This window comes from Balaenoptera musculus, chromosome 7, assembly GCF_009873245.2.
Source record: "Balaenoptera musculus isolate JJ_BM4_2016_0621 chromosome 7, mBalMus1.pri.v3, whole genome shotgun sequence".
Lineage (NCBI taxonomy): Eukaryota > Metazoa > Chordata > Mammalia > Artiodactyla > Balaenopteridae > Balaenoptera > Balaenoptera musculus.
Window position 1 is genome coordinate 92,284,232 of NC_045791.1, and position 25,191 is coordinate 92,309,422.

General features: G+C 47.5%; 1 protein-coding gene across 2 annotated transcripts in view; it reads left to right on the forward strand.

The window, feature by feature from the left end:
• The window catches only part of SMARCAL1 (SWI/SNF related, matrix associated, actin dependent regulator of chromatin, subfamily a like 1), a 49,756-nt gene that overhangs the window by 1,374 nt on the left and 23,191 nt on the right, over positions 1–25,191 (forward strand). For both annotated transcript variants that reach the window (XR_005020656.1, XM_036858481.1), the window contains exons 3-10: positions 368–1,236; positions 1,816–1,866; positions 5,316–5,558; positions 7,915–7,965; positions 12,519–12,705; positions 16,277–16,427; positions 18,047–18,205; positions 19,927–19,992. Coding sequence is in view for 1 of the 2 variants with exons in the window: in XM_036858481.1 (XP_036714376.1) it covers positions 426–1,236; positions 1,816–1,866; positions 5,316–5,558; positions 7,915–7,965; positions 12,519–12,705; positions 16,277–16,427; positions 18,047–18,205; positions 19,927–19,992 (1,719 nt within the window). In the remaining variant the exon portion in view is untranslated. The remainder of the gene's footprint in view (positions 1–367; positions 1,237–1,815; positions 1,867–5,315; positions 5,559–7,914; positions 7,966–12,518; positions 12,706–16,276; positions 16,428–18,046; positions 18,206–19,926; positions 19,993–25,191) is intronic.

Sequence of the window (25,191 nt, forward strand, 5' to 3'; positions counted from 1 at the left end):
TCTAATCCATTATCCTTTCTAGTTTGAAATGTCGCCCTTCTCATTATCTGATGGATTTAGGTTGCACTATATAACTTTTTGGCATCTGATAACTCATGTTGGCTGGTGGATGAGAGGGAGAAAAATATTGCAGTTGAAATACCTTTTTGGCTTTGGATTTGATCGACCTTGCTTTTTACTTTTTGTCAGAGTCATGGTTTTTGGCATATGCTACCTACTATCTGTGTGGGTATGTGTTTAATTATAAAAGAAACTTTCATAAATCCTTTGGCTCCTTGTGCATTTCCTAGGACAAAAGCTTGTTAAAATCAAGGTAAGCAAATACATACATTTAATGTTTATTTCAATATTGTTTTTCCTTTCTCAGCTTTTGCCAAGTTTCCGATTAAAGGTTGACATTCCTGCATGAACATTTCCCTGTTAAAATGTCCTTGCCACTTACAGAGGAGCAGAGGAAAAAAATTGAAGAGAATCGACAAAAGGCTCTGGCCCGCAGAGCTGAGAAATTATTAGCAGAACAGCATCAGAACACAGTCTCGGGCTCCAACATTGCTGCCAAACCTTCCCAGTCCAAGCAGGGCCCTTCCAGACACCTCCACCAGGATCCTTCTAAGTCAGGGAGCCATGGTGTCGTTTTCAAGCAACAGAATCCCAGGAGTTCATCTGATGGTGATCAGAGACCTCAAAATTCCCGCAGTTTTCAACTCAGCACCTCAGAGCAGGCAAAGGGGACATGGCAGAGGCAAGAAGAGATGCCCACAGCCTGCCCGAGCCACCGCCCACCAAATCAAGTGACTCTCGCTGGGATCTCCCCTCCCTTGGCAAACAGTCCTCCAGCGGTCTCCAGCGAACAGCTCTGGGGTTATGGGTTAGGGCAAGGTCAGATTCAGGCTTCACACGGGACGAAATTGACACCCTTTGTTAACACAACTCATGAGCCTTTGGCCAGAGCAAAGAATTTCCAGGAGACAGCAGCTTCTGCCCGTGGACAGCCTCCCAGGGGTCCTGAATTCGAGGCCAGGATGGCAAGACCCTCCACCTCTGGGCAGAACGTTTCAGGGAGTGTGACGCCCAGGACAGAAGAAAGACTACAACAGAAATCAGGGACCCCACTCCACAAGGCAGCAGGCTCCCAGCAGGGAACATGCATAAAAATCGGTGATCGTTTCCAGGTGAAGATTGGGTACAACGAGGAGCTCATTGCAGTGTTCAAGAGTCTGCCCAGCAGACGTTACGGTAATGAGTCTTCCATCTAATTCTTTCAGGTGTTTTTTCCTACTTCTAGAGTCTCTTTAAATCTAACAGTTTCTCATAAATATGAAGAGAGTGCATTGGCACATTATGTCCATCCAGTTGTTAAAAATGTTCTGTTTTAGCTCATGTTTCCTTTTATAATAGACGTTCCTTCAAACAGCTGCCATGCTTGGGGGCTGCCACATGGCCACATGGAGAATGGATGAATAGTTCCCCTGCCAGGTGCTTTGTATGCAGTGTAGCACTTAAGCCTAAAACAGTTTTTTGTGAGAAGTAGGTGTTATTTCCATTTTAAAGGCGATGGAACTGGCTCAGCCAGGTGACGTGGCATGCTCAGGTTGCTTCTCCCAGAAGGGCAGAGCCAAAGCATTATCCTCATTTATATTTGCTGTTTGTCCTCTACGGGGATTTTGTACATCAGTAGGGGCTTTTCAGTCAACTGTTTTGAACTTAGCATTCATTCGTTCATTTAACAAACCCTTATTGAATGTCCAAGTACAGCTCATACCAGCAGTCATCAACCTTACTGTGGGCAAACCAGGTACTTCTGTTTCATTTCAGATCCTGCCACCAAGACGTGGAACTTCAGCATGACCGACTACGGTGCCCTAAGTAAGTAGGTGTGTGGTCCCCCCTCATGCAGGGGGATGCTGGTATTGAAAAGTTCCTCGAGTAGCAGATATAGTCTGGCTTGTGGTTCAGATGGCTTTTGGGATGCCATCCCAGGGCTCCTCTTCCTTCTCCCCATGGCCAGCCTAATGAGGCAGGTCCTTGGGAGGAGGGCACCGGTCATGTTAACAGAAGCTAGCACTTACAGAACCTGCTACGTGCTAGGCTGTTCTAAGCCCCTTATCTATGCTACCTCTTTTATTCCTTATAACAACCATTTTACAGATGGGAAAACTGAGGTCCAGAGAGGCTCTGTAACTAACATAGGGTCACACAGCCAATCGGTTGTACAACTGGGATTCAAACCCAAGCCACCTGACTTCAGAGTGTATATTCCCACTGGACCGCAGGCGCCAGCCATGCCAGGCAGCTGTGCCGGCCCTGCTCCCAGGAACGGTAACCGTTCAGCAGACAACACAAACCCGAGAGTGCAGGGAGCGGGTGTTGCCCAGGCTGGCTCCAGCCAGTGTCATGTCTGGTGGTGGTCAGGGCCCCTGGGTGCGCACCACTCTGTCTTCTGAGATTTTGTTGACTGTCCTACACCAAGGTTTTTGTCACCTTGTCCTAGTGCCTGAAGCCTGCACCTCTGTTAGAGTCAGCCCTGAGTGTCTTCATCTCCCGTTCTACTCTTCCCTCCCAGCAGCCATTTCTATGCCCTCTCTGTCCCCAGCCAGTTCAAAAAGGGAAAAGCAGAGGATGCAGGGCGAGGTTACTCCTCCACAGATTTGGGGCACGAGGTGGAATTCTCTGACATCACCAGTACAGTTTCTGGGGGTGATGGGACAGCTCCCTCCCTGCAGAACTTCCTGTTTCTCTCCTTGTCCTCTACCTCTTGAAATGTTTGACACTAGGTTTGGGGGAGCTCGCTTTTCCCGTTATTTTAATCCATTTATTAGGTGTTGCGGGGAGGAGAGCCAGTGCTCTGGGTTAACATTGTAGGTCTTGATACCTGGTGTTGTGTTATTGCTCATGTTAAACCAGTGATTTCCACTGTTACGAAATTTTTTTCATGTCATGTCAATTTTTTTTTTTTTTTTTTGCTTTTCTTATACTTTTATATATGTATACAAAAGTAACCTACAGAGACTGTTTAAAAAGTCTCTGTTTTGTTTGTTTTGTCCTCTTTTTACTCCTGTCCTCTGACCACAAGGTATGGTGACTCAGATGACCAATGCTTTTGCAAATTCATTTAGGTTTTCTGTGCAGTATGGTTGTTTTTGGTAATGCTCCACGTATTTTTTTTTTTTAACTGTTCATTGGGCACAAAATTCTGTCTATAGCTTTCAGGTGAATTTTGCTGATTAGGAATTGTTTAGCTCCTCTGTATCCTTCTCAATGTTTTGCATACTCAGTCTGCTCTCTACCAAGATATACCTGGAACACTCTCCCAACAACTGTGGATTTGTGCCTTTACCCTTGTTTCTTAATTTTCGGATAGTTGATGATTGCTGTGTCATCTTAGTAGATTATACTTTTTATTAATGCAACATATGAAGACTGTCAGTCTTTCTGCTATTTGTTTGGGTCCACCTCTGAATTTTGCCTTTTTAACCCTACCACACACTCACTGTAGGTCATGTGGAAAGTATGTCAATGTGCAAAGAAGAGAAACCAGCCATCCTCCCCCACCTGTGTCTGTCCCCGCTCCCTTAACCACTGCCAGCATTTTAGTTTTGTTCCTTCCAGCCTTTTTTTCCTATGCGTTAAGATATACAATGTTTTCTATATGTAATGTAATCTGTATCTTGCCTTTTTCACTTAATGTTCTCACATAAAACACTTTTATTTTAATGGTGCATGTTAAACAGTTAATTCTGGGTGATGAAAATGTGCGTGTCCATTATTGAACCACTTTGACCTCCAAAAAAATGATTTCATACTTAATAGCGTTTTTTGTCTTTTCCAAAATTTCTTCCAAAAAACAAACAAACTAATGGCTATAATGGCTATATAACATTCTCCATTGTAAGAATGTGTGATAGAGGCTTCCCTGGTGGTCCAGTGGTTAAGACTCCGCCTTCCAGTGCACGGGGCACGGGTTCGATCCCTGTCAGGGAACTAAGGTCCCACATGCTGCACGGCACAACCAAAAAAAAAAAAAAAAAAGAATGTCATATACTGGGTAAATCATTTTCTTTTTGTTTAATATTAATTTGCTCCTAGTTTCCCCAGTATCAAAGCTGTAAGGAACACCTTGGTCTATAAATTTTTGTTTTTTCAACTTGTGTTAGTTGAGGTAGATTCCTAGAAGTTGAGTCATTATGATCACTTTTTAGGGCTCTGCTGTATATTGCCAAATTGTTTTCCAAAAGGTTTTATTCCTATCTGATATCTATTTTTCTAATCCTGCAAGTTCGATAAGTTAAAAATGGCTTTTTATTACTCTGATTGTTTGCGGAGTTGCACGTTTCTCCAAATGTCTATTAGTCATTTTCCCCCTTTTGAATTGGTTGCCTAACTTCTTATCTTATGTGGTCTTAGTATTTTTTTTTCCATTTATTTATTTATTTATTTATGGCTGTGTTGGGTCTCCGTTTCTGTGCGAGGGCTTTCTGTAGTTGCGGCGAGCGGGGGCCACTCTTCATCGCGGTGCGCGGGCCTCTCACTATCGCAGCCTCTCTTATTGTGGAGCACAGGCTCCAGACGCGCAGGCTCAGTAATTGTGGCTCACGGGCCTAGTTGCTCCGCGGCATGTGGGATCTTCCCAGACCAGGGCTCGAACCTGTGTCCCCTGCATTGGCAGGCAGATTCTCAACCACTGCACCACCAGGGAAGCCCAGTATTTTTTTTAAAGTATGAGCTCTGTTCATATTTCTTGCAAATATCTTTATTCACTAATTTTGCCTTTCGTTTCAGTTTGTGTTTTTTGACAGTTTAGCTCTATGTCGTCAAATCTATTAATCTATAAAATGCCTCAGTAATAGAGAAAATAAGGGTCAGCACTGTACATCTGTGGCCTGATGATCCTGTGTCTCCTTCCTTGTCCTCCCAGCGGTGGACAGAGCAGTGACCTGGGAACAGGGTTAAGGGGGTGACTTCTGGTGTGTTGACTTCCTTCAGTGGCTTCTCGGACATGGCCACAGAAATTATCTGATAAGTTTACCCATCCTGGTGAGATCCCTGTCCCCCGTGTTCATTTCTGAATTCTAAGTTTTTTAAATTAGGAAACCTAAGGAATAGAAGAGTTACATTCAGGAAATCCTGAAATACCTGAAGCCCCAATTAAAGCACACCTGCACACCTTCCGCATCTGACTACGCTTTTTCTCTCCTGCCTGCCCAGCGAACTTCCTCCTCACCCTGCCCCTGCCCTCCTCCTGTGCCTGCCTTAGCATGCCAGGGCCACGAAAAAGTCGCTTGGGTTGTCACCTCTGTCCTTTTCTTCTTCGGCAGTGAAAGCAGCCCAGCACCTCCAGGCTGTCACTCTGCAGCCTTTGGAAGGGGCCGAGGGCCACGTGGAGTCACCCTCTACCAGCAGCGGCGGCATTGCAACCCAGACCTGCCTTCCTGTAGCTCCGTCCCTTGCCTTTGTCAAAGGGCAGTGCGTCCTCATCTCCCGGGCCCGCTTTGAGGCAGACATCAGCTATTCAGAAGACCTGATTGCGCTGTTTAAACAGATGGATTCCAGAAGATACGGCAAGTAGTCGGCCTCTGCCTGATTTCCAGGATGCAGAGTGGCCTGTGATCTCAGACTAGGGTGTTTTCCTCTCTTTAAATGTTCAGAAATAACTTTCTTGGTAGAGCCTTTCTAACCTCCTCCTCTTCCTGTAGAAAGATGCTCCCTAAATTGTTCCAGATTGTTGAACACATAGCGGGGCCTGCTTTGTCTTTAAAGGCCTCGCAAAGAGAAGACTCCTTCCCCAGTCACCTGGGCACTGTCTTCTTGGTAGAAGCAGGTCAGTTCCTGCTTCAGCCACTTAAACCCATTTAGTTTTATTTTGTCCTTAGTAGAGCTTGAAAAATAGGCACCTGCCATAAAAATAAATGCCTTTGGGTAGACTAAGCCAGTGGTTTTCAAACTTGAGCATGCCTCCGAACCACCTGGAGGGGTGGGTAAATCACAGATTGCCGACCCCCATCCCCAGAATGAAAGCCGGTGCCTGGTTCCCACCCAGAGCTACTGATTTAATCGGCTTGAGGTGGGGTCTGGGCATTGGTGTTTGAAAAAATCTTCAGGTGAGTCTAATAATCAGCCAGGATTGAAAACCACCAGCGAAAGCAAAGCAGTTTTGCTTTATTTTTTGTGAGGTTCTTCAAAAGCTGCCGCATCAGAATAAAGAGCAGAAGAATTCTGAATGCCTGAGTTTCATTCTTAGCTTGGGCCGTGTTGTTTTACAAAACAGTGTGGCTTTTATGGATTTGTATTCCCATTCTTGAAATGGTTTTAGCATTTCCCTAGGCAAGTAGAAAGCAAACCTTTAAAAGCTCCTGCCTTTGAGACATTACGTGCAGGCAGCATCACGGAGCAAACCTCTGTGGAATGACCTGCTCAGTGAGCTTTCATCAAGGTCGGGGGTTCCTTCAGGAGCCGGTGATGCTGGCTGTTGTGTTTTTATCCCTTAGATGGAGAGAGTTTTGACTGGTGAGAGCAGGCTGGTGAGTAGGGCTTAGGCACAATGTGCAGGGCCCAGCCTCAGTCCAGAGGGCATTGCCTCCCCTGGCCCCTCAGGTGTTCGGCTTCCGCTTGGGGTGGCCCTCAAAAGGCAAGTCGCGATGACCTGTGTCTTCTGACCTGTGGCCTTTGAAATCACACTCCTGACATGCTCTGCTGTTTGGGGAGGAATGAGAACAGTGAAAGTATTCACACCCAACCCTGCCCAGGCCCCTAGACGTTAAAACACCATGATTGGATTTTTTTTTTTTGGGGGGGGGTGGCCATAGCAATTATTCACAGACTTTCCCATTTGCTCCCCTGCCACTGCCAGGATCAAGCTCTTGTCAGAAAGGGTCTCCTGCACTACTCCCACATCAAGAGTAGTCGCTCTGCTTTGGGTCTTTCTGTCAGATTACACCTGGGCCACCTTGCTTCTTTCCTCAAGTGGACTCAAAGTATCCATGATGCCTTTTCCCTCACTGCCTTGCTTCTTCAATGACCAGACAGAGAAGAATTCATTTTTGCTGCCCAGAAAGCACTTAACTGAGTTGAAGCTTGCTTGATTTTCTCAGAAGGTCGATTGGTAGGAAAACCTAAGTAATTAGTCAATGTTGGGTAGCCAGACGCTCACCCTGCTTAGTTAATATTATGTGTAGTTTATGCTACACCGTACTAATCAGAAGGTGGAATAATAATAATAATTTAGCATTGTTTACCTTTTTTTGAGTGCGTTGTTTGCCAGAAACTCTTTCATAAGCATTTTACATTTAAATTTTATGTAATCCTCACAAGAACCCTGTGAGGCAGGGGCTGTAGGATGCTCCTTTTTCAGATGTGGAACTGAGGCACAGGGAAGTTACATAACTTGCCCAAAGTCACACGTCCAGGAAGCGGCAGGCCTGGGATTTGAACATAGACTGTTTGACCACACTGACCACATGTAGCTTGTTTTCCATGTACAAAATGGAGCTGATAATGGTGCCCAGCTTATAACGTATTGAGGAACTGATGAGATGGTGCATATGAGTCTCTTGGCTCCGTGCCTGGCTTAAGGTAAGCAGTGAATAAGTGCAAGCTACAGTATTATCCCGACCTTGGAGATTCAGGGTTTGTCTGACTTGCTGGGCCGTCCCCAGTCCTGTGTCCCCATAGCTCCCTTTATCACCACGCTTACAGCCCAGTGCTGTCTTCACGTCTGCTTGTCTTTCCTCCCTGAATTCTGTGAAAGCCTCGATTACTGGTACTCTCCATCTCTGTGTCCTCAGTGCCGGGCACAAGACCAGCCACATCACCCGAGGTTCCTGGGGGTTTGTGAGAGCAGGGAATGAATGAGTAAGTGTGGTGACATTGCAGGAGGGCAGGGTGTCATGTTTGCCTATTTGTTTCTTGTCATTGCAGATGTCAAGACCAGGAAGTGGAACTTTCTCCTGGAAGAGTACAGTAAACTAAGTGAGCTGACCACCTTGCTTGTTTTATATCATGCTGTTGTTAAGCCTTAATTATGTGCCTTAAATTTAATGTATTTTGAAAGAATCATCTCCTTCCTCCCCTCCACTGTGATAACTTCACATGCTTGCGTACAGGACCAGTAAAGGTGAAGTTGGTCTCGGGCAGCCGTGTCCCTGTGCTCTGGGATGGCGGCTTTACAGCAGCCCAAGCAAGTACAAGGTCTCATCTTCCATCAGGGTGAGGCGGTACTAGTCAAATTCTTGAGGCCTGTGAAACCTCACACCCATCATAGAAGTATTAGAAGTGAGGGTTTGTGGATTTTGGGAATCAGAGGCAAGCTAGGATTGCTGAGCTTAGATGGAAGCTACTTTAGATTCCCTCTAAGAACAGGCTCTCTCAGCTTACTTCTAGAACCAGATGGTCTGTGAAAGTTGGAGAGCCTTAGTGGTTACAGGCTTCATCAAGGGCTGAGCTCTGCCAGAGGCAGAAGCCAAGGCCAGGGCGCATCAGCGTTTAATAAGCGCTTTGGAGTCTCACCAAGGGAAGGGCCATGTGTACAGATGTAACTACAAGAAGGGGAAGCCAGTTTGGGCTTATCATTTTTCTTCTCTGTGCTCTGCTTGGGTGGGGCAGTGAATGAATTCCAATATGCCGGAGAAAGGGGGTCGGGGTGTGGTCATAGCTCAGCCTGTCCTGGAATACCAGTGCGTTACCCATCTTCCAGACCGTCGATATTCTGCAGTGGGTGTGCAGCCGGCCCGATGGAGGTTCCTCCTGCTTGACCCCCTGAGAACTTTCTGGTACCAGGGTTCGGCCAGGAGAGACGTGCTCCAGCTCAGTGGGGCTGGGAGTGGGGACCCACATCATTGGCTGTCTTGCCCACCAGGCTAGGGCTTTAGGGAAGAGGCTCTCTTCCCTCTGTCTCCTCCTCATGTGACTTACTATGCAACGTCAGGTAGGTAATTCGATATTCTGGGTCCCGTGTGTCCCTTCAGTAAAAAACGGGTTGTTTAATCCATATTTGCCCTACTGACAGAAATTAAATATAAGGGAAGAGCTTTTGATTCCTTGAGGAAAGACTTGCTGCAAACTCAAGGTTAAGTTTGAATATGATGAGTTATTTAGTATCAGCAACCACTAGCTGAAGCAGGAAGGATGGCTGACGTTGATCTGAGACCCCTTGGCTGCTGCTATTTGGAACTCGTGATTTAGAGCAGATTATTTGGCCAAAGCTGAATTTTTGATGAGCGGTAGGAGTGAGTTTTTCCCTCTCACCCCTTTGTCTTTCAACCACAGAAAGACATATAAATATGTGAGCTATAAAGGCTTTGACTTTTATGGAGCAACAAAAAGCAGGATATTTACAGCACTAGCAGATGAATGTAATGTTGAAAAACCATGACTTGCAACTTACATAGCGTTATATAATGGTTGCAAGTCTTGAGGGCCATAGATTCCTTGAAATATCTGCTGAAAACAATGGATTCTTCACCCAGAAAAATGCACATAACAGCCACACATAAGATTTTGCCTTTGATATTAATAATTCCATGGGTCTGGAGTTAAGAATTCTAGAGTCAAGAGTTCATAGAATATAAGACTGATTCTCCCCGTCTCATAGATTGGGAAAAATTTGGACCCAGAGAAGGAAAACAGTTGTTTTCCTTGTCGGGAGCCTTGTTAGGGTCACAGTGAAGTCTGACTAGAATTGCCATTTTGAGTTTGTGATGTGACCCACTAGGAAACTTAGAGGCCCCGGTCTATGACGTCAGAAGCCGAGGTGATGAGGCGCTGCAGGACCCTGCCGTTCCCAGCTTACTTCCAGTTCCACTGTCAGCAGATTGTAAGCCTGGGGAATTGGCACCTCTCTCCTCACCCCTAGGTCTCGCATGTGAAATCAGATCACTGACCTGAGCTAGTGACCGTGTGCGCGTGACACTAACTGAGAAATGACGGTGAGAACTGGGCGTGTGAGTGCCCACTGCTAACGTGGTGACTGCGGTCTCCAGGTCCGGCCAGCCGCAGAGCGATCCTCCTCCCTCTCTCCTAAGTGACTTGCTTCCTCCCGCCCGCAGTGAAACTGGCATGAGGCCTTGTGTTTCCCCCCCCGCCTGTCACAGTCCAGAAGGGTTCTTCGTCCCCCTCAGTGATCTTGTCAGCTGCTATTTGAAAACGTTAGCGTCTCTCTGCCGTGTGGCCCGGTAGCGTTCTGCCGGAGAGCTGTTGTACAGAAACACTTCTGTGTGACTCATGAAGCCAGACTGCACGTTCCTGTCGTCTTCCAGCACAGGGAAGGGATAGCGGTGGGTCGCTGACAGCGAATGGAGGCTGTCTCAGAAACACACTCAGTTGGCTGGACCAGCAGCATGGGGTTTGGGGAGATACTAGGCGATAGGAAACAGAGTAGAAAGTGGGTATTTTTTCCTCTTGAGTGGCCGAAAGGACACAATGCTTACAAAGCCCTGTGTTTCACAGCAGCTGGATCGTTAGCCCTTCCTTAGCTTTCATCAGGTATTTGAGTGCTGAAGATCACTAGGATTAAAATGAAAATGGGTTCTGAAAGCACGTGGAGTGCTCAGTCTCCTGAAGTGTGCAGAAATCAGCACGCTCAGATTTAATTTGGAAGCATGCAGTGTGTTTCTGCATCACTATGGACACTCTCTCTTATATTAAGCCATCAACCTTACCTAATTTCTCATCATGGTGATTCTGTTCATGCAAACTGTTTCCAGAAATAACTGATACCTATATTTAGGGAAAGAGAGAGATGGATTCAAATATACTGAAAAGGCAAGGCAATTTAAGGTGGCGGTAGACGGCTCAGCCCTCCATATTCACATCAGTATTTGCAATTGCCAACTGATGGTTGTGGCAGAAGACTTTTGGAATACCGTGTGATCATCTGGAATAGAGAACTGACAGCCTTAGAATTTCAAGTAATATCGGGTAGAGATGAAATAGACACAAGTTCTCTATTTGATTCCTTCTCCTGGATTCCCGGAGAACCCAGTTAGCCCCTTGGTGGGTTACTATGACTATCTCAGGGCGCCCCGAAAAGGTAAAAAGATAAACAGCAATCAAGGATCTGTAAACAACGGTCACTCTCCTAACTCTTCTAATTAGAGTTTTCAAAGGAAATGTTGAAAGGGAAGAACATCTTGAAAGCTACAACTGTAGGACAGCAGGCTGTGATTAGAAGTTTAATGATAATTCTACTCCCGGGGATTTCTAGGTCTCTCCTCTTTTCTCTAACTTTTAAATTTTTAACTTGTCTTCGCCTGCCGTCCCCCGCCCCCCAGAATTATGTTTTATTTATATCTCTGTTTTTTTTCTTCTTTTTCTGTTTCTCTGTTGAATAAAGGGTTTCTTTTTTTTCCTCTTAATTTTAAAATCAGGTGAAGCTAAATTCCTTCAAAAAGAAAAATCAGTGAAATTGATTTTCTTTTATTTCCGTGTAGATCCGGGGTCATTTATTTTTCCCACCTGGGTTAAAGACTCTGACTAGAAGAGATTTCCCCATCCATTATATTGGGGTCTGGAACCAGCACACATGGAAGGAAAGTAAAGACCCCTAAATATAAGCTTTAATTGAAGGAGAGTCATGGCCACCCTTAGTAATAGTTTAGACTCTAAGCTTAGCAGGGGTTGGTAAACTTTTTTTGTAAAGGGCCAGATAATAAACATTTTAGGCTTCGTGGGCCATAAGGTCTCTGTCCCAGCGACTCAGGTCCACCATTATGGCATGAAAGCAGTAAACGACAGTCCCTGAACAAATAGGCACCACTGTGTTCCAGTGAAACTTTATTTACCAGAACAGGTAATAGACTGATTTGCCCACAGGCCTTAGCTTGCCAATACCCGGAAAACTCACCTCTCTCGAGAGGAGATGCTTATTCCCTCATGGAAAAGGTCAAAAGTGTGCAGGGCCACGTGCATTGTTGTCAGTTGGTGGCCTTTGCATGGACTCTGCCCTTTGTTGTTGTTTGTAAATAGCACTACTGTCCTACTGATCTTTCTTGGAAATACCTAACAGCTTCTCTGCATAGGCCACAGTGCTTCCTTGCCTGTTGACAGCACATAGCTTAAAGTTCTCCATCTTCTCAAACACTGAAACCAAAATAAAACATAAGGAGATTGGAAACAAGGCAAGATTTATTCATTTTAGGCCTTGCTTTTCCTGGGCTGATTTTTGAAGAATATGGGTCCTTACTTATTGAATGGGAATACTAAGATAATTTTTTAAATGACTTGAGGTTAGAAATAGATTGGTCACAAGAACACTTTAGTTCTTTCCGGTGTTTGTGTAGTGTAGTGAAGATCAATTTTGCATTACTGAGTGCCCTCTTGTTTGCAGACACTAGGAATAGAGAGGGAAAACTGGTTCTCTGCCATGCATCTGTCTGCACCCAGTTTTCTCTCCAGTTACTTTTCGGAGAAGATGGCATGCAGCAGAATTCCAGCCATTGAACTTTCTATCTCAAAGCCCCTTCTTTTCCCCCCAGAAATCTTGGACATTAACACTCCAATTCACACACCTCTGTTCTCCTTTCTAGTGGAAAGGGTGCGCTGCCTTCCACAAGTTCAGCTGGATCCTCTGCCCAAGACTCTCACCCTGGCTTTCGCCGCTCAGCTCCAGAAGACGTCTCTGTGTCCCGTGGCAGACATCCCCGAGGCAGACCTGTCCAGAGTGGATTCCAAGCTCGTGTCTAGCCTGCTGCCCTTTCAGAGAGTTGGAGTCAAGTAGGTTCTTCATCTGTCTTCCTCTTGCTCTCTCCTGCTCAGATTTGTCGCTCACCACAGACTGGCTTCAGATGCTCCCTCTTTCATGAGTGCTCCTCTTTCACAGCCGTCTAGAAGCATCTGGGTATTAGCATTAAACAGCCCAGGTGTGCTGTCACCAAAGCCTGATTGTAACCACTGATTTCAAATTCCATAAGTTAATTAGGAATTGCATTCCTAATTAACTAGTATTGCAAGTGTGCAGAAACCCAACTCAGAGTAGTGTAAGAAAAGAGATCTCTCATTGCGTGTAATAGAAAGCCCAGGGTCTCTGAAGAGCTCATCAGGACTCTGTGCCCCTCTCAGCTCTGCTTTCTTCTTAGTTTGCGTTGTGCTCAGCCAGGTGCTCCTCCAGCGTGGCAGCGGGGGCAGCCAGGGGCTTCCGTTTTGCACCCGTCAGTTCTGCAGCCCAGCGGAAGCACCTCTTTTCTAGTGGGTCCCACACTGAAATATCTGAAATTTGGTGCTGACGCTTGAGCTGGTCAGTCACTGTGTCCTGGGGGCCTCGGAGGTCTTCCTGGTAAGACCAGGTGACAGGCCCATCCCTGGAGCGAAAGGGTAGGGCCTGCCCCACCCCAGTTACTTGGACTGAGAGTGTAAAGTGGTGGTTTTCCAAAAGGAAGTGCTCTTATTATATTGATAGAAGGAAAAAAGATAAGCCCGCGTCCTGACCTGTCCCTTTTTCCAGAGTTTCTTAGGAGAAACAAAATGACAGGTTTGCCCCAGAATTTGCCTTCTAGTAGAAAGATGGGAGGTGGAGGAGAGGGAAGAGGCTGTCTTGAGACTCCGTGTAGAAATAATAAGAGCTAGATCTGATGTCAGGCCGTGTGGTTGGAGATAGAGCCCCATGCAAAGGAAGGACTTACATCGTCAATGGACATGGCCCACGAAGGCAGCCTGCCCGCGTGCAGCCCACTTGTGGTGTTTTGGTTAAAGCTTGGCTGCTGTCTCTGTAGGATTGTGTTCTCCGGGTGCAGTTTGGGCACAGTGGGACCTCACTGCATCCCCACGGTCCCAGCTCTGCCCACACCCTTTTCTTCCTTTGCCTTCCAGCTGCCATCTCTCTTAGATAACGCACTTTGCCGTTTCTTTTATCTGTTGAGATGTCCTTTGGGCCTCGTTTTACCCAGGCTCAAGGTGGGTTTTCCCTTTCATCTTTCTTCCTCCGTCTCCTTCATTAATGCTGAGAGAGGTTGCCCACCCCCAGCTCCTGGGCAGCCCCCGTCTTCAGAATCCAGGTTCTTCATGGCTCCCCTGGAGATCCCTGGGCACATGCGGTGCACGCTGAGAGGTGGTGGGTGCGAGGCACCCCAGGGTATGTACATCAGAGCCAGAGCACAGCCAGCTGTTTCCATCTTTTTCTCTATGGCTCTGAAACTGCTAATGGTACTTGCAGCCTTTCTTCAAAACTTTGCATTAATTCCAGTTTTTAACTTTCATTCCCTGAAGTGGAGGAGTTTGATATTAAGGGAAGGGCTGTCAATTCCACGTTTTTGTTTTGTTTTTTATGTAAGTACTATAACTGGAAACTCATTTAAATGTACATTTAAATGTACAGAGCAAAATCTCTTAGATAGATATCAGCCTGCTCTAATATCTAAACGGTTCCTTTTAATAGAGGAGTGAGTTGAGACCAAGGAAGACAGTCCTCTGTCTAAATCTGCTCAGTTTCCAAAAGTGGAATTGGGGCTGAAATCCTACCTTCTGATGATGAGTGCAGCGTCTTTTGTGTAATACCAAACTACACTGTTGAAAACGGCATTCAGCTGTGTGATTGTCTCTCTGTTATCCAGGTGACATCTTTGTTCTCAGTTGTGATCACTTTGTTCCTTAGTTGGACTACCTCAAGGCAGAGTAAAAGGAAAGGCTATGAAATTCAAGGGTCCGTTCTGCTTTGGGAATGACCAGGTGGATGAAGCCGTGCAGACATTGTAAATGGTAGCGACGCCTCGGAGGCTGAAACAAAAGGCCCTTCCTGGTTCGTTGCATAGGTGCCCCTGGCCATCCTGACCACCAGTTTTGTAAATCAGAAAGTAATGTAAAAAAAATAAGTCTTTTATACTTGTCTCTCCGCATGCGTCTGTCTGAGTTGATCCCGGAAATGGTCCGGAAGATTTCACCAAGGTCGGCATGACAAGGGGAGGGTGGGCTCCCTTCCCCCTCATTGCAGGAGTCTGGTGGCCACGGCCAGTGGGGAGGGGAGGGGGGCACCACCTCTCACTGGGTGGGCCGTGTGGCAGCTGGGAGGACAGAGAAGTGCCAGGACCACGACAGGACACTCGTTGTCTGCTGAGCCTGGGTGTCCTGGGCTCACGCCACCCGCAGACCCGCTGCTCACTTTCCCACCTTTGTTGGGCACTGGCTTCTGAAGGGCGGAAATGCCGTTTCCAGGCAATTCAGAAAGGCCATGTGCACCTCGGAATTCTTGTGGGCCATAGCAGCTGCTGGTCAGAAGAGGGGACGTTCTCTGTCTTTTCTGGGTGAGAAGGAAAGGAGAAGAGCTAGTCGACTGGCTTATTATCAGGTTCCTGAGCAAATGATCAGTTCTTCAGGAATTCCGATGAAAGAGGAATGGTGTTTGGAGCAGGAGACCAGGCATCTGGCACTGGGGATCCTTTTAGCTTTTCACTGATTCATATGCCAGTCAAGCAAGTCACCATCACTGTTTGTGTCTTGGTTATTTTTCTCCTTTGGGGGAATAATTGTTGTGAGGCAAGCACTTCCCCAGCACTTACGACGGCACCAAGCGCTGTTTTAAGTGCTTTAAACATCATGAACCCCTGTAACACTCTCTGGGGTAGGCCTCGTCATTATTCCACGTTACAGCGGAGGCACGAGGAGGTCAGATAACTTGCGTAAAGGCACACGGCTCCCAGGTGGTGGAATTGGGATTCCAACCCAGGCCAGTCGGGCTCCGAAGGAGTAGAATAATAATTCCGTGCTTTATTCACAAACTGTAAGCAAGGGCTGCTGCCCTGGAGGGCTTGGGGACCCTGGAGGCTGCTAGGTAATGAGACGCGTTGCTGAGGTCGGTGCTCCTCTTAACAAACACTCTTGCTCCATCCTTCTCTCTGGTCATCCTCCTTTTCTCCAGCGTTTTCTGTCTTTGCCAGCTTTATGCGTACAGAGTCCTCTCTGATCTTGAGAAAGCCGTTTTTCCACCCCCACCGTCTCTTCTTTCTTCCCTTCCCAGCAGATCCCTCATGTGACAAGCGTGCCCCTCCCAGCCCCTCGTTAGGGACTGTTTCCCACGCTCTTCCTTTATATCCCCTGGGCCTCGCCTGCGCCAGGCAGAGGGTGACTCCTCTTACTGGAAACTCCCTCCCTCGGCTTCCATGACCTAATTGTCTTCTAGAGCTTCTCCCTCCCCCTTGACTACATTTCACGTTGTCCCTGTTTGTAGTCTTTTCTTGATTATTATTACCCTGCCCCCGGTTTGGCCCCTGGCTTCCCTCTCGGCGGAGCAGGTCTCTTGCGAGCCAGTAGCCACACCCGAGCGGCCGTGCTCTGTCCTGACCGTGTCTGCTTTCAGTTTTGCCATAGCGAAAAGAGGCCGCCTGCTGCTTGCTGATGACATGGGCCTGGGGAAGACCATCCAAGCCATCTGCATAGCCGCCTATTACCGGAAGGAGTGGCCGCTCCTGGTGGTGGTACCGTCATCTGTGCGCTTCACCTGGGAGCAGGTCAGCTCTCCTGGTGCCGTGATTTTAACGAGGAAGGCTTTCCTCAGTGTCAGAGTCATCAAATGGCAGTTTGGGGACAGGACCTGGGGAGCTCGAAAGATCTGTCTCAGCTGAAGAAGGAAGGGAGCCTGCTGAGGCCAGGCTCCTGGTTGTCTGAGTTGGAATCAGGCTAGGCCTTTAGGGAGGAAGGGCAAGGCCTTACCAAGCTCAGACTTGCTTCCGTCTGTCAGTAGACGCTTCCTGAGCACCTCCGGTGCCCCTGCGAAGAACACCTTTCACCTCTGCCCCACTTAAGTTTCAAAATAGTTTTACTTCCTTTATTTCCCTTCATCTTTAAACAGCCGTGTGCAGCAGGCACAAGATATTAACCCCATTGACAGATGAGAAAACTGCCTCTCCAAGAGGTTAAGCACCGTGCTTGCTGCTAGTGAGGAACGGTTCCGGGGCCTTGAGGTCGCACCTCCTGACTTTGGGCTCAGGGCCCACACCGGTAGCAGGTGGTGTGGGCAGGAGGTTCACAGTCTACCGGGCACCTTTATGGCAGAAAAACCTGCCATGACTATTGTATTATCACTCAGCTGTGAGCTTTGTCTCCCGTAAATCCAGGGATCAGAGGGGTCCCATGAAATGAATAAAACTCTACGTAAGCAAACTTGGTGAGGATGGAAGACATGGTTCATCGTCCGTAGCTTTTCCCAGCTTCATGCTGCTCGAGCTGGCTGTCGGCTTCCTCATGCCGAGGCTGTTACTAAGCCCCTGTGAGCTGCTCTTGGGGAGGAGGCAGCTCTGCCTGCAGCCAGGGGGCCTGACGCCCAGACATGCCCTTCCAACCCAGGAGAAAGCAAAACTTTAAAGAAGTGCATATCGAAACAGTACCTCACTCTTTTCTTGTCCTTGTGATCTGAATTGTGCCAGAGCCTCTAGGAGCTAACAATTCAACACACGTTAGATTCCCACAGCACCCTCGGAAATTCTAGGGAAGAGCAGATGGTCAGATGCTTATCAGCAGGACAGAGCCTGGCCTAGCGCTCCCGGAGTCAGAATGGTGTCAGCCCAGGCTCACTGGGAGCACCCAGACCCCCGGCCAAGGACAGAGGCACCTGGTGGCTGTCCACTGGCTCAGGTACTGGCTTTGGCTAGAGATGGCAAGATTTCTGGGGAAAGCAGGTGCCTTTGTAGAAAGCACTGAACATTTTCATCGTCGTCAGTGCCTTTGGTGTACCAGGCTCTGCTAAAAATTCCTTTATAAAATTCCTCTTGAAAAGAGTTGCATTCTTTCCTTGCAGAAACTTGTCATCTAGCTAGAGGTCACAGAGGTGGAATCCACAGACACCAAAGCGACTGCTAACAAGTGCTTGCTTACCGAGGAGGGAAGTGTCCCGTTAGTGGAAAGCGAAGGGGAGTGGGTGGGTGAGAGGAACAGGGCGGCGACGGTTGTTTGTGGGGACAAGGTTATGCTGAATGCAGGAGGGCCAGGAGGGCAAGAGACCGAGTTTGTCTTCAGGGAGCGTTCACGTCGGTCCGCGTGGAGAGAGGCGGTGGGTGGGTTAGCGGGGCCACAGCTGGCAGCTGCCAGGCTGGATCGCCACTTGGGTTTTGTTCTCTCCTGTCACCCCCAGGCCTTCCGTCAGTGGCTGCCGTCTCTGAGCCCAGACCACATCAACGTCGTGGTGACTGGGAAGGACCGCCTGACAGCTGGCTTGGTCAACATTGTCAGTTTTGATCTTCTGAGCAAGTTAGAAAAGCAGCTGAAACCCCCTTTTAGAGTTGTCATCATTGTAAGTGACTTGGCAAAGTCTTTAAGTACTTTATCTCTGGGGAAACTTTCTGCTCGAGAACTCCAAGAATGTCCATGTCTGTAATCTCATGGAGCCTCACTAGGTTTCTAGGAGAGTAGAAATCACTGGCTTTATTTTGTAGGGAAGTGATCTTTCATTTCTCTCAAATAGCGGTTCTCGACCCTGGCTACATATTAGGATCTTCTGGGGCAGGGGCGGGCGGTTTTTGAAAAATTGTGGTTTACTAGGTCTGTGCTGAGGGTTTCTAGCCCACCTCTCCCCACGGGGGGTCATGATGGAGGCGAGCACGTGAACCCCCGACGGCCCGGGGCTCCAGGAGCTACAGCCTGGACAGCATGGGCTGTGCCTCCATCTGGTGCCCTCCTGTCGGCGTGACTCAGACGTGCAGTTCAAACAGTTAATAGATTTTCTTCCAGCCGATATAAGGATGCTCCCTTCCTACCAAAAAAAAAGCACTTTTTACCCTAGTGTTTTTTTTTAAAGGAGGCATTAGAGTTTAGAGTCCTGCTCCCAGATGTGATGGTACATCTTTTAGCTGCCGCTTTCCTTCTTCTAACTCCTTTCAACCTCCAGAAGGAAAGTCTAGAGAGACTGGCTTCCAGCCTCCTCTGTCAGTACTCAGTGTGTCTACATGGCTCACAAATGCAGCCCTGAAAACTAGTGAGTCTCCCCGTCCCCGGCCCCGTCCGGCCAGCTACCACCCCCAGTCCAGGTGACAGACGTCCCGGGGCGAAGCCTGCGGTGGATGGTTTCCAGGGGAAGCTTACCCTCGCTTTTCCTCTTGGCAGAACAGGGAAACCCAGTGCCTCCGGGTAACACGAAAGGTTTTTTATTCAAACGTGTGACCTGAAAAAGCCAGTGGTGTTTTCCTCCTCTAAAAATAGGATTCTCTACCTGCAGCGGCCTCCCAGATCTTGCTGCTCGTCTTGTCTAGTGCACGTCTCATCTAGAAGGAGCGAAAGGAAGGGTTTTTAGAAAACTCTTTGAGGACCTCTGAGTCACTCGCGTCAACAAGACTGCAGTGGGGCCTCTGCCTCGGGTTTCCTGGCTGCGGGCTGACCGCGAGGGAGGCGCCTTCGTCCATTGGCTCAGCTAGCCAGAGGTCGAAGGCAGCTCTGGGCCCTGCACAGGGCTGTGTACCGCGGGTGTGGAGGGAGCGGTCAGCCCCTGGTCTCCGGGGAGCCGCAGTCCAGTAAGACAGACCGACACACACACAGATCATTACAGTCCGTTCCGGGGCCTTCGGAGACGCAGGAGCCAGAGCCTGTGGGAGCTCAGGGAAGCGGGGAAGAAGGCGCGGGCTGGGCCGCAGAGCCTTGAGCCAGCTTGGGGCACACACGGGTCTCCAGCACACGGCGTTAGTGCTGTGCAGGGGACCGGTGCAACCTGACAAGACAGCAGAGCACCTTTCAGGGGTTTGTCCCGTGCCGCGTGCGAGGTGGGCAGGGCAGGGGAGTCGCCAGCCCCACTTTGCAAGTGGAAAACTGTCCCTGAGAGATGAAGCGACTTGCTCACAATGTCATAGAGAAGGTGCCCCAGAGCCTGGTCCTTGCCCAGGCCCCCAGCCGTCTCCTTGAAGGAGAAAGCACTAAGAGAGGCAGCTTCAGTGCGACGCCGTACCAGGGTCAAGCTTGACGTGGGCTCTCTCTCCGTCTACTCAGGATTTGGCCTTGTTCACTTACGTGACTGTTTCTTTTCAGGATGAATCTCACTTCCTCAAAAACATTAAGACTGCCCGCTGTCGTACAGCTGTGCCCCTCCTCAAGGTGAGTGCTGCTGAGGACAGACTTGGTGCCTGAGCCCACTCGGCACTGAGATCTGCTGTATTTTGCTCGGGCTGGACTGGTGTCCAAGGGGAGCAGGGGCCGCAAGTCCAGGGCTGCGGGCCGTGGATGTGACTTAGCATTGACTCAGGGCATCTCTGCTTAGGACTTTGGTACCAGATTCGTTTTTCTTCCTAACATCCTGCTGAGGAACTAGTGGTCAGTGCAGTCGTCTGTCTCTCAAAGATGAAGACCTGTTGAAGGACACAGGCCAGGTTGGAACTCACTCTGGACTGTCCTCGGGCTCCTCCTGGACAAGGCAGAGGGACAGCCTCCAGCAGCGGGTCCTCTAAACAGCCCTGGAGGGACTGCCTGTCTTCTACGTGCCTTGCGGGGCAAAGCTCTTATGGTGCAGAACCAGGCCGTGGGCATCAGCAAGAGGCGCCACAAAGCTGAGACCTGCTTTATAAATAAGATGATACCCTTTTCTGGGGCCGCCCTAAGGCTGTTTTGTTAGCAGGAAGGTCAGCCGTCCACATCCTTTTCTGGGGTGGTCTAACCTATGCCGAGCCTTTGGCTGCTTGAGTCCTTGTTTCAGAGCAGAAAGGGTGTGGGTGTGTGTGTGTCTGTGTGTGTGTGTACAGTGCAGCTTTGAATCTTTATCCAAAGGCATTCTATTCTGACCTGCAGTATAAGCTCCATGCTTTGTGTGGTACACACTTCGGTGTCTATATTTTATGTCCCAGCCCCTCCATCCCCAACAGAGGGAAGGCCCCCAAATTTCCTTCCGTCTGTTTGGGGTGAGCTTTTTCCTACTTCAGGGAAAAAAGTTGTACAATTTGAAAAGTAGTCTTTTCTCTCATAACAAGGTAGAAATATCTCACAGGTGACTTTGGGGGAATCTCCTTTGGTTTGTATGAACTGAGCAAACAAAAGTGCATGTTTATCTTGGGCTCTAGTAAAGTGGCCTTTGGGTTGCACCTGATTTTAAAACTGCAGCTTTTATTGCTTAAAAGAAGCTTTAAGTTGTACCTAAGCTAGGGAAAACAAATATACTACATGTTGGTGAAACTTAATAGCATTTGAAAATTAATTTTTTCCAACTCCCCACAAAACACACTTGAGTGTCTGCTCATTTCAAGTTTGTTTTGTGTTCGGAGTAACAGGTGATATGATAACATTTTCCAAAGCAGGATTATGTCATTCTCTCCAAACCTAAAGGTCCTTTACTTAAAAACCTTGATTCTCTGCCCAAATTACCTATAAATGTTTATAGGTTGAGAGCCATTTATGGACACACTTAAGTGTTTTTCCCAAAGTGGTGACCCTTCTTTTGGGGAATTTTAATATGTTTTCTTTTGAAAAATGTTAATAGACCCTGGTACTGTGGTTCCAATATTACAGCCATAACTAAAATTAAATCTGTACCCCTGATTGTTTAGACAAAAGAAACTGCACAGTAGATAGATGATATCATTAAAGATATAATAGGAAAGCTTCTTAGCAACTGTCTTGTTAATGCACTCATTGCTTGGTCAGGCAAGCTGGACTTAAATATTGGTTTCTGAAATATGTGCTTCTGAGCCAGACCTTTTAAAGCAGTGTCTACATTTTTCAGATCTTGGGTATATTTCAGAGTGACACATTTAAAACAAAATTTTAACTGCTAACTAGTATGTATTTGTCTGCATTGGCCGTAAAACTTGGATGAATTAATATTTCAAAACAGAACCCATGAATATAACCTGTTCATGGGTGTCTCAAAGCCACTGTCATCCATAACATTGACTTCACATGTGCTGGACCGTTGGCACAGATGAGTGGAGGAGGAGGAGGAGGCATCCTGTGTTATTCTGTTAATCAGGCCTCCCACCTCTCTGCTGTATTTCCATCGAGATCAGAGTTCCTCAACCTTGGCACTATTGACATTTTGGGCTGGAGAATTCGTTGTTATCCACAGGGCTGTCCTGGGCATCGTAGGACATTTAGCTGCATCCCTGGCCTCTACTCACTAAATGCCACTGGCTCCTTCAGTTGTGACAACCAAAATTGTCTTGGCAGGTCTTGCCAAGCGTTCCGGGGGAGGAGGGGGGAATTACCCCTCCCCATTTCTGTTGAGAACCACTGATCAGATACTCTAAGGAAATGAGTGAATCTAGGTATTTTGGGAATAAGAGGAGAGTTGGGAAGAAGGAAAATAATGCCTTTGAAGAGCCAAAGAAGGGCCGAATTTAATACCACTTGACTGTTCCTCTAACTTGTGCGTCTCTTAGAACTATATTCTGATAATTAATATGTCAAAATATTTTCAGCAGATGTTCATGATGAGGTAATTAGGTTATATCCTACTGTCTGTGAGATAGGCCAGATCATGTGGGTTTCCTGAATGGAAACAGCAGCTGCATGCAGAGGACGTTTTGCTTAGGTCATAAGAAACTGGTGGTGTTGCCCCCTGGGAAATGTGACATCTTTCTTCCCTGACAGCACTGTTTTCCTGGGCTGCTAAGCGGGGTGGTTCTATTTTCATCTACAGTTGACCCTTGAGCAACGTGGGTTTAGCGTGCCTTTAACTTATATTTAGCTGGCCCTCCATATCTGAGGTTCCTCCACATACTGACATGCATCCAACCTCGGGCAGTATAGTACTGTAGTACTTACTATTGAAAACATCTGCCTGAGTGGACCTGTACAGTTCAAACCCGTGTTGTTCAAGGGTCAACTGTGTGAAAGTAGGCAAGACAGAAAGCTATAAAGAACAAAACTGAAATCACCTTTAATCCCTCCAACACAGAAAACCACTGTTAACAGTTTGGTTATTTTTCTAACATGTCAGCTGTAGGGCAAGATCATTTTTAATGGCTTGGGAGCGTTCTATGGTATGGACGCGTCCCATGATTTAACCCTTAGTGTTGGACACTGTTTAGCTATTATAAATAATTCTGCAAGTGAACATCATCCATATGTTCATAACTTGTATACTTTGTCCTCTTAGGACGAATTCTTCCACTCAGAATTTCTGGGTTGTAGTTTTACCTTTTGATAGTTGCCTCTGAAATCCAGTCTGGCCATGCATCACCACCTTCACTCCTGCTCAGGCCAAATCACATGGTCTTTTTCTCCACGTGACTCCAGCCCTGAAGGGTATCTGACTTTTCCATTGTGAGCAGTGAGGTGTGTTTGAGTTTCCTTTAGTGGTTTTTTTTTAATTTATAGTGCTTTTTATTGTTAAACCAGTTAGATTATTTCTTTAGAAGAAGAAAGGCCCTCAGAATCCCACCATCCTCCCCTAATAAACAGCTGTTTCTCTTTTTGTGGGAGTAGAGTCCTTTTTTTTTTTTTTTAATAAATTTATTTATTTTATTTATTTATTTTTTTAGCTGTGTTGGGTCTTCGTTTCTGTGCGAGGGCTTTCTCTAGTTGCGGTGAGCGGGGGCCACTCTTCATCGCGGTGCGCAGGCCTCTCACTGTCGCGGCCTCTCTTGTTGCGGAGCACAGGCTCCAGACGCGCAGGCTCAGTAGTTGTGGCTCACGGGCCCAGTTGCTCCGCGGCGTGTGGGATCTTCCCAGACCAGGGCTCGAACCTGTGTCCCCTGCATTAGCAGGCAGATTCTCAACCACTGTGCCACCAGGGAAGCCCCTAGAGTCCTTTTATGTCTGTCGATTGGCTAGATCAGATGAGAATAGTGGTCTAAGGTGTCTGAGCTTTTTCTTTTCCTTTTTCATTGAAGTAGTTTAACTAGATGATATATTCAGAGAGTACAGAAGGGTGTACAGTGAAAAATAACTCTTTCTCCCCCCTCTGGATCCCCCAGTCCCTTGATCTCTCTCCTCGAAGACAGCCACAGTTACTGGATTTTGGGGTTTAGTTGTAAAAATTAGTCTATGCCCATGTCAGTACATTCAACCTGTGTTTCCTTTCTCCCTCCCTAGAGTGTTCCACAACCAGTTTTGCACCTTCCTTTTTTCCCTTAATGGTGTATCTTGGTGATCATGCCACCTCATTCCCGATAACTGGACCTCATTCTTACAAATAGTATTCTACTGTATAAATCTGTCAGAATGTGTATCATCTGATCCCTTTTGTTGGATTTGTAACCAGGTTTTGGATGTTTTATACAGTACTACAATGGCAGTACTTGTGATATACAAGCAGGGAGTCGAAAACCCAGTTCCTCTGCACCTACAAGAGAAAACCCAGTCCTTCTGCGTTTGGAGAGATGGCTCTTTGCCTCTTCAGGCCAGAGCGGGAGTAGTGTCCGCTGGAGGGTCTGCTCTCACCCCCAGTGTGATCAGGCAGGCTGCAGGAAGAGTCCCCTGCTCGTGTGAATCAACTAACTTCTCTCTGACGCTTAAATAGACATCGTTTTTTTGCATTGTTCCATTGTGGGTTTCTTGGATACTAGAAGAGTTACCTGTAAGGCGTTCAATTTAGGTTTGTTTTATGTAGTTTTATGCATTTATATTTTCCTAAACTGGAAGTTCTCAAGGGTAGAGGGTGGCACATAAACCACGTGAAACCGGGCACGATTAAAGGCCTTACGGATGACGGTGATGACAGTAGACGTGTCGGGGCTGAGCAGGCTGAGTCATTCCATAATAGGTGAGATGCCGTACTGGTTTCTTTTCGGAGCTGGCCTTTTTCTCTTTCCATAATGCTGCCTCTGCTTTTTTTTTTAAATAAATAAATTTATTTATTTATTTATTTATTTATTTATTTATGGCTGTGTTGGGTCTTCGTTTCTGTGCGAGGGCTTTCTCTAGTTGCGGCGAGCGGGGCCACTCTTCATCGCGGTGCGCGGGCCTCTCACTGTCGTGGCCTCTCTTGTTGCGGAGCACAGGCTCCAGACGCGCAGGCTCAGTAATTGTGGCTCACGGGCCCAGTTGCTCATGGCATGTGGGATCTTCCCAGACCAGGACTCGAACCCGTGTCCCCTGCATTGGCAGGCGGATTGTCAACCACTGCACCAGCAGGGAAGCCCTGCCTCTGCTTTTTTTAACACCCACAAGCATCCATTTTCAACGGTCCCATCATCCCCCCTAGTCTGGACAGTATACGGGAGGTCTGACTCCATGTCAACTCCGTCCTGTAAATATCGGGCAGAGAACCCTGGAGTTACTTTCCAGCACCTGATCTGTGAGCTGCTGCCCGGGCTCCACCCCCAGGCTACAGCAGTGATGATGTGGGAAATAGGTTTGGATGAT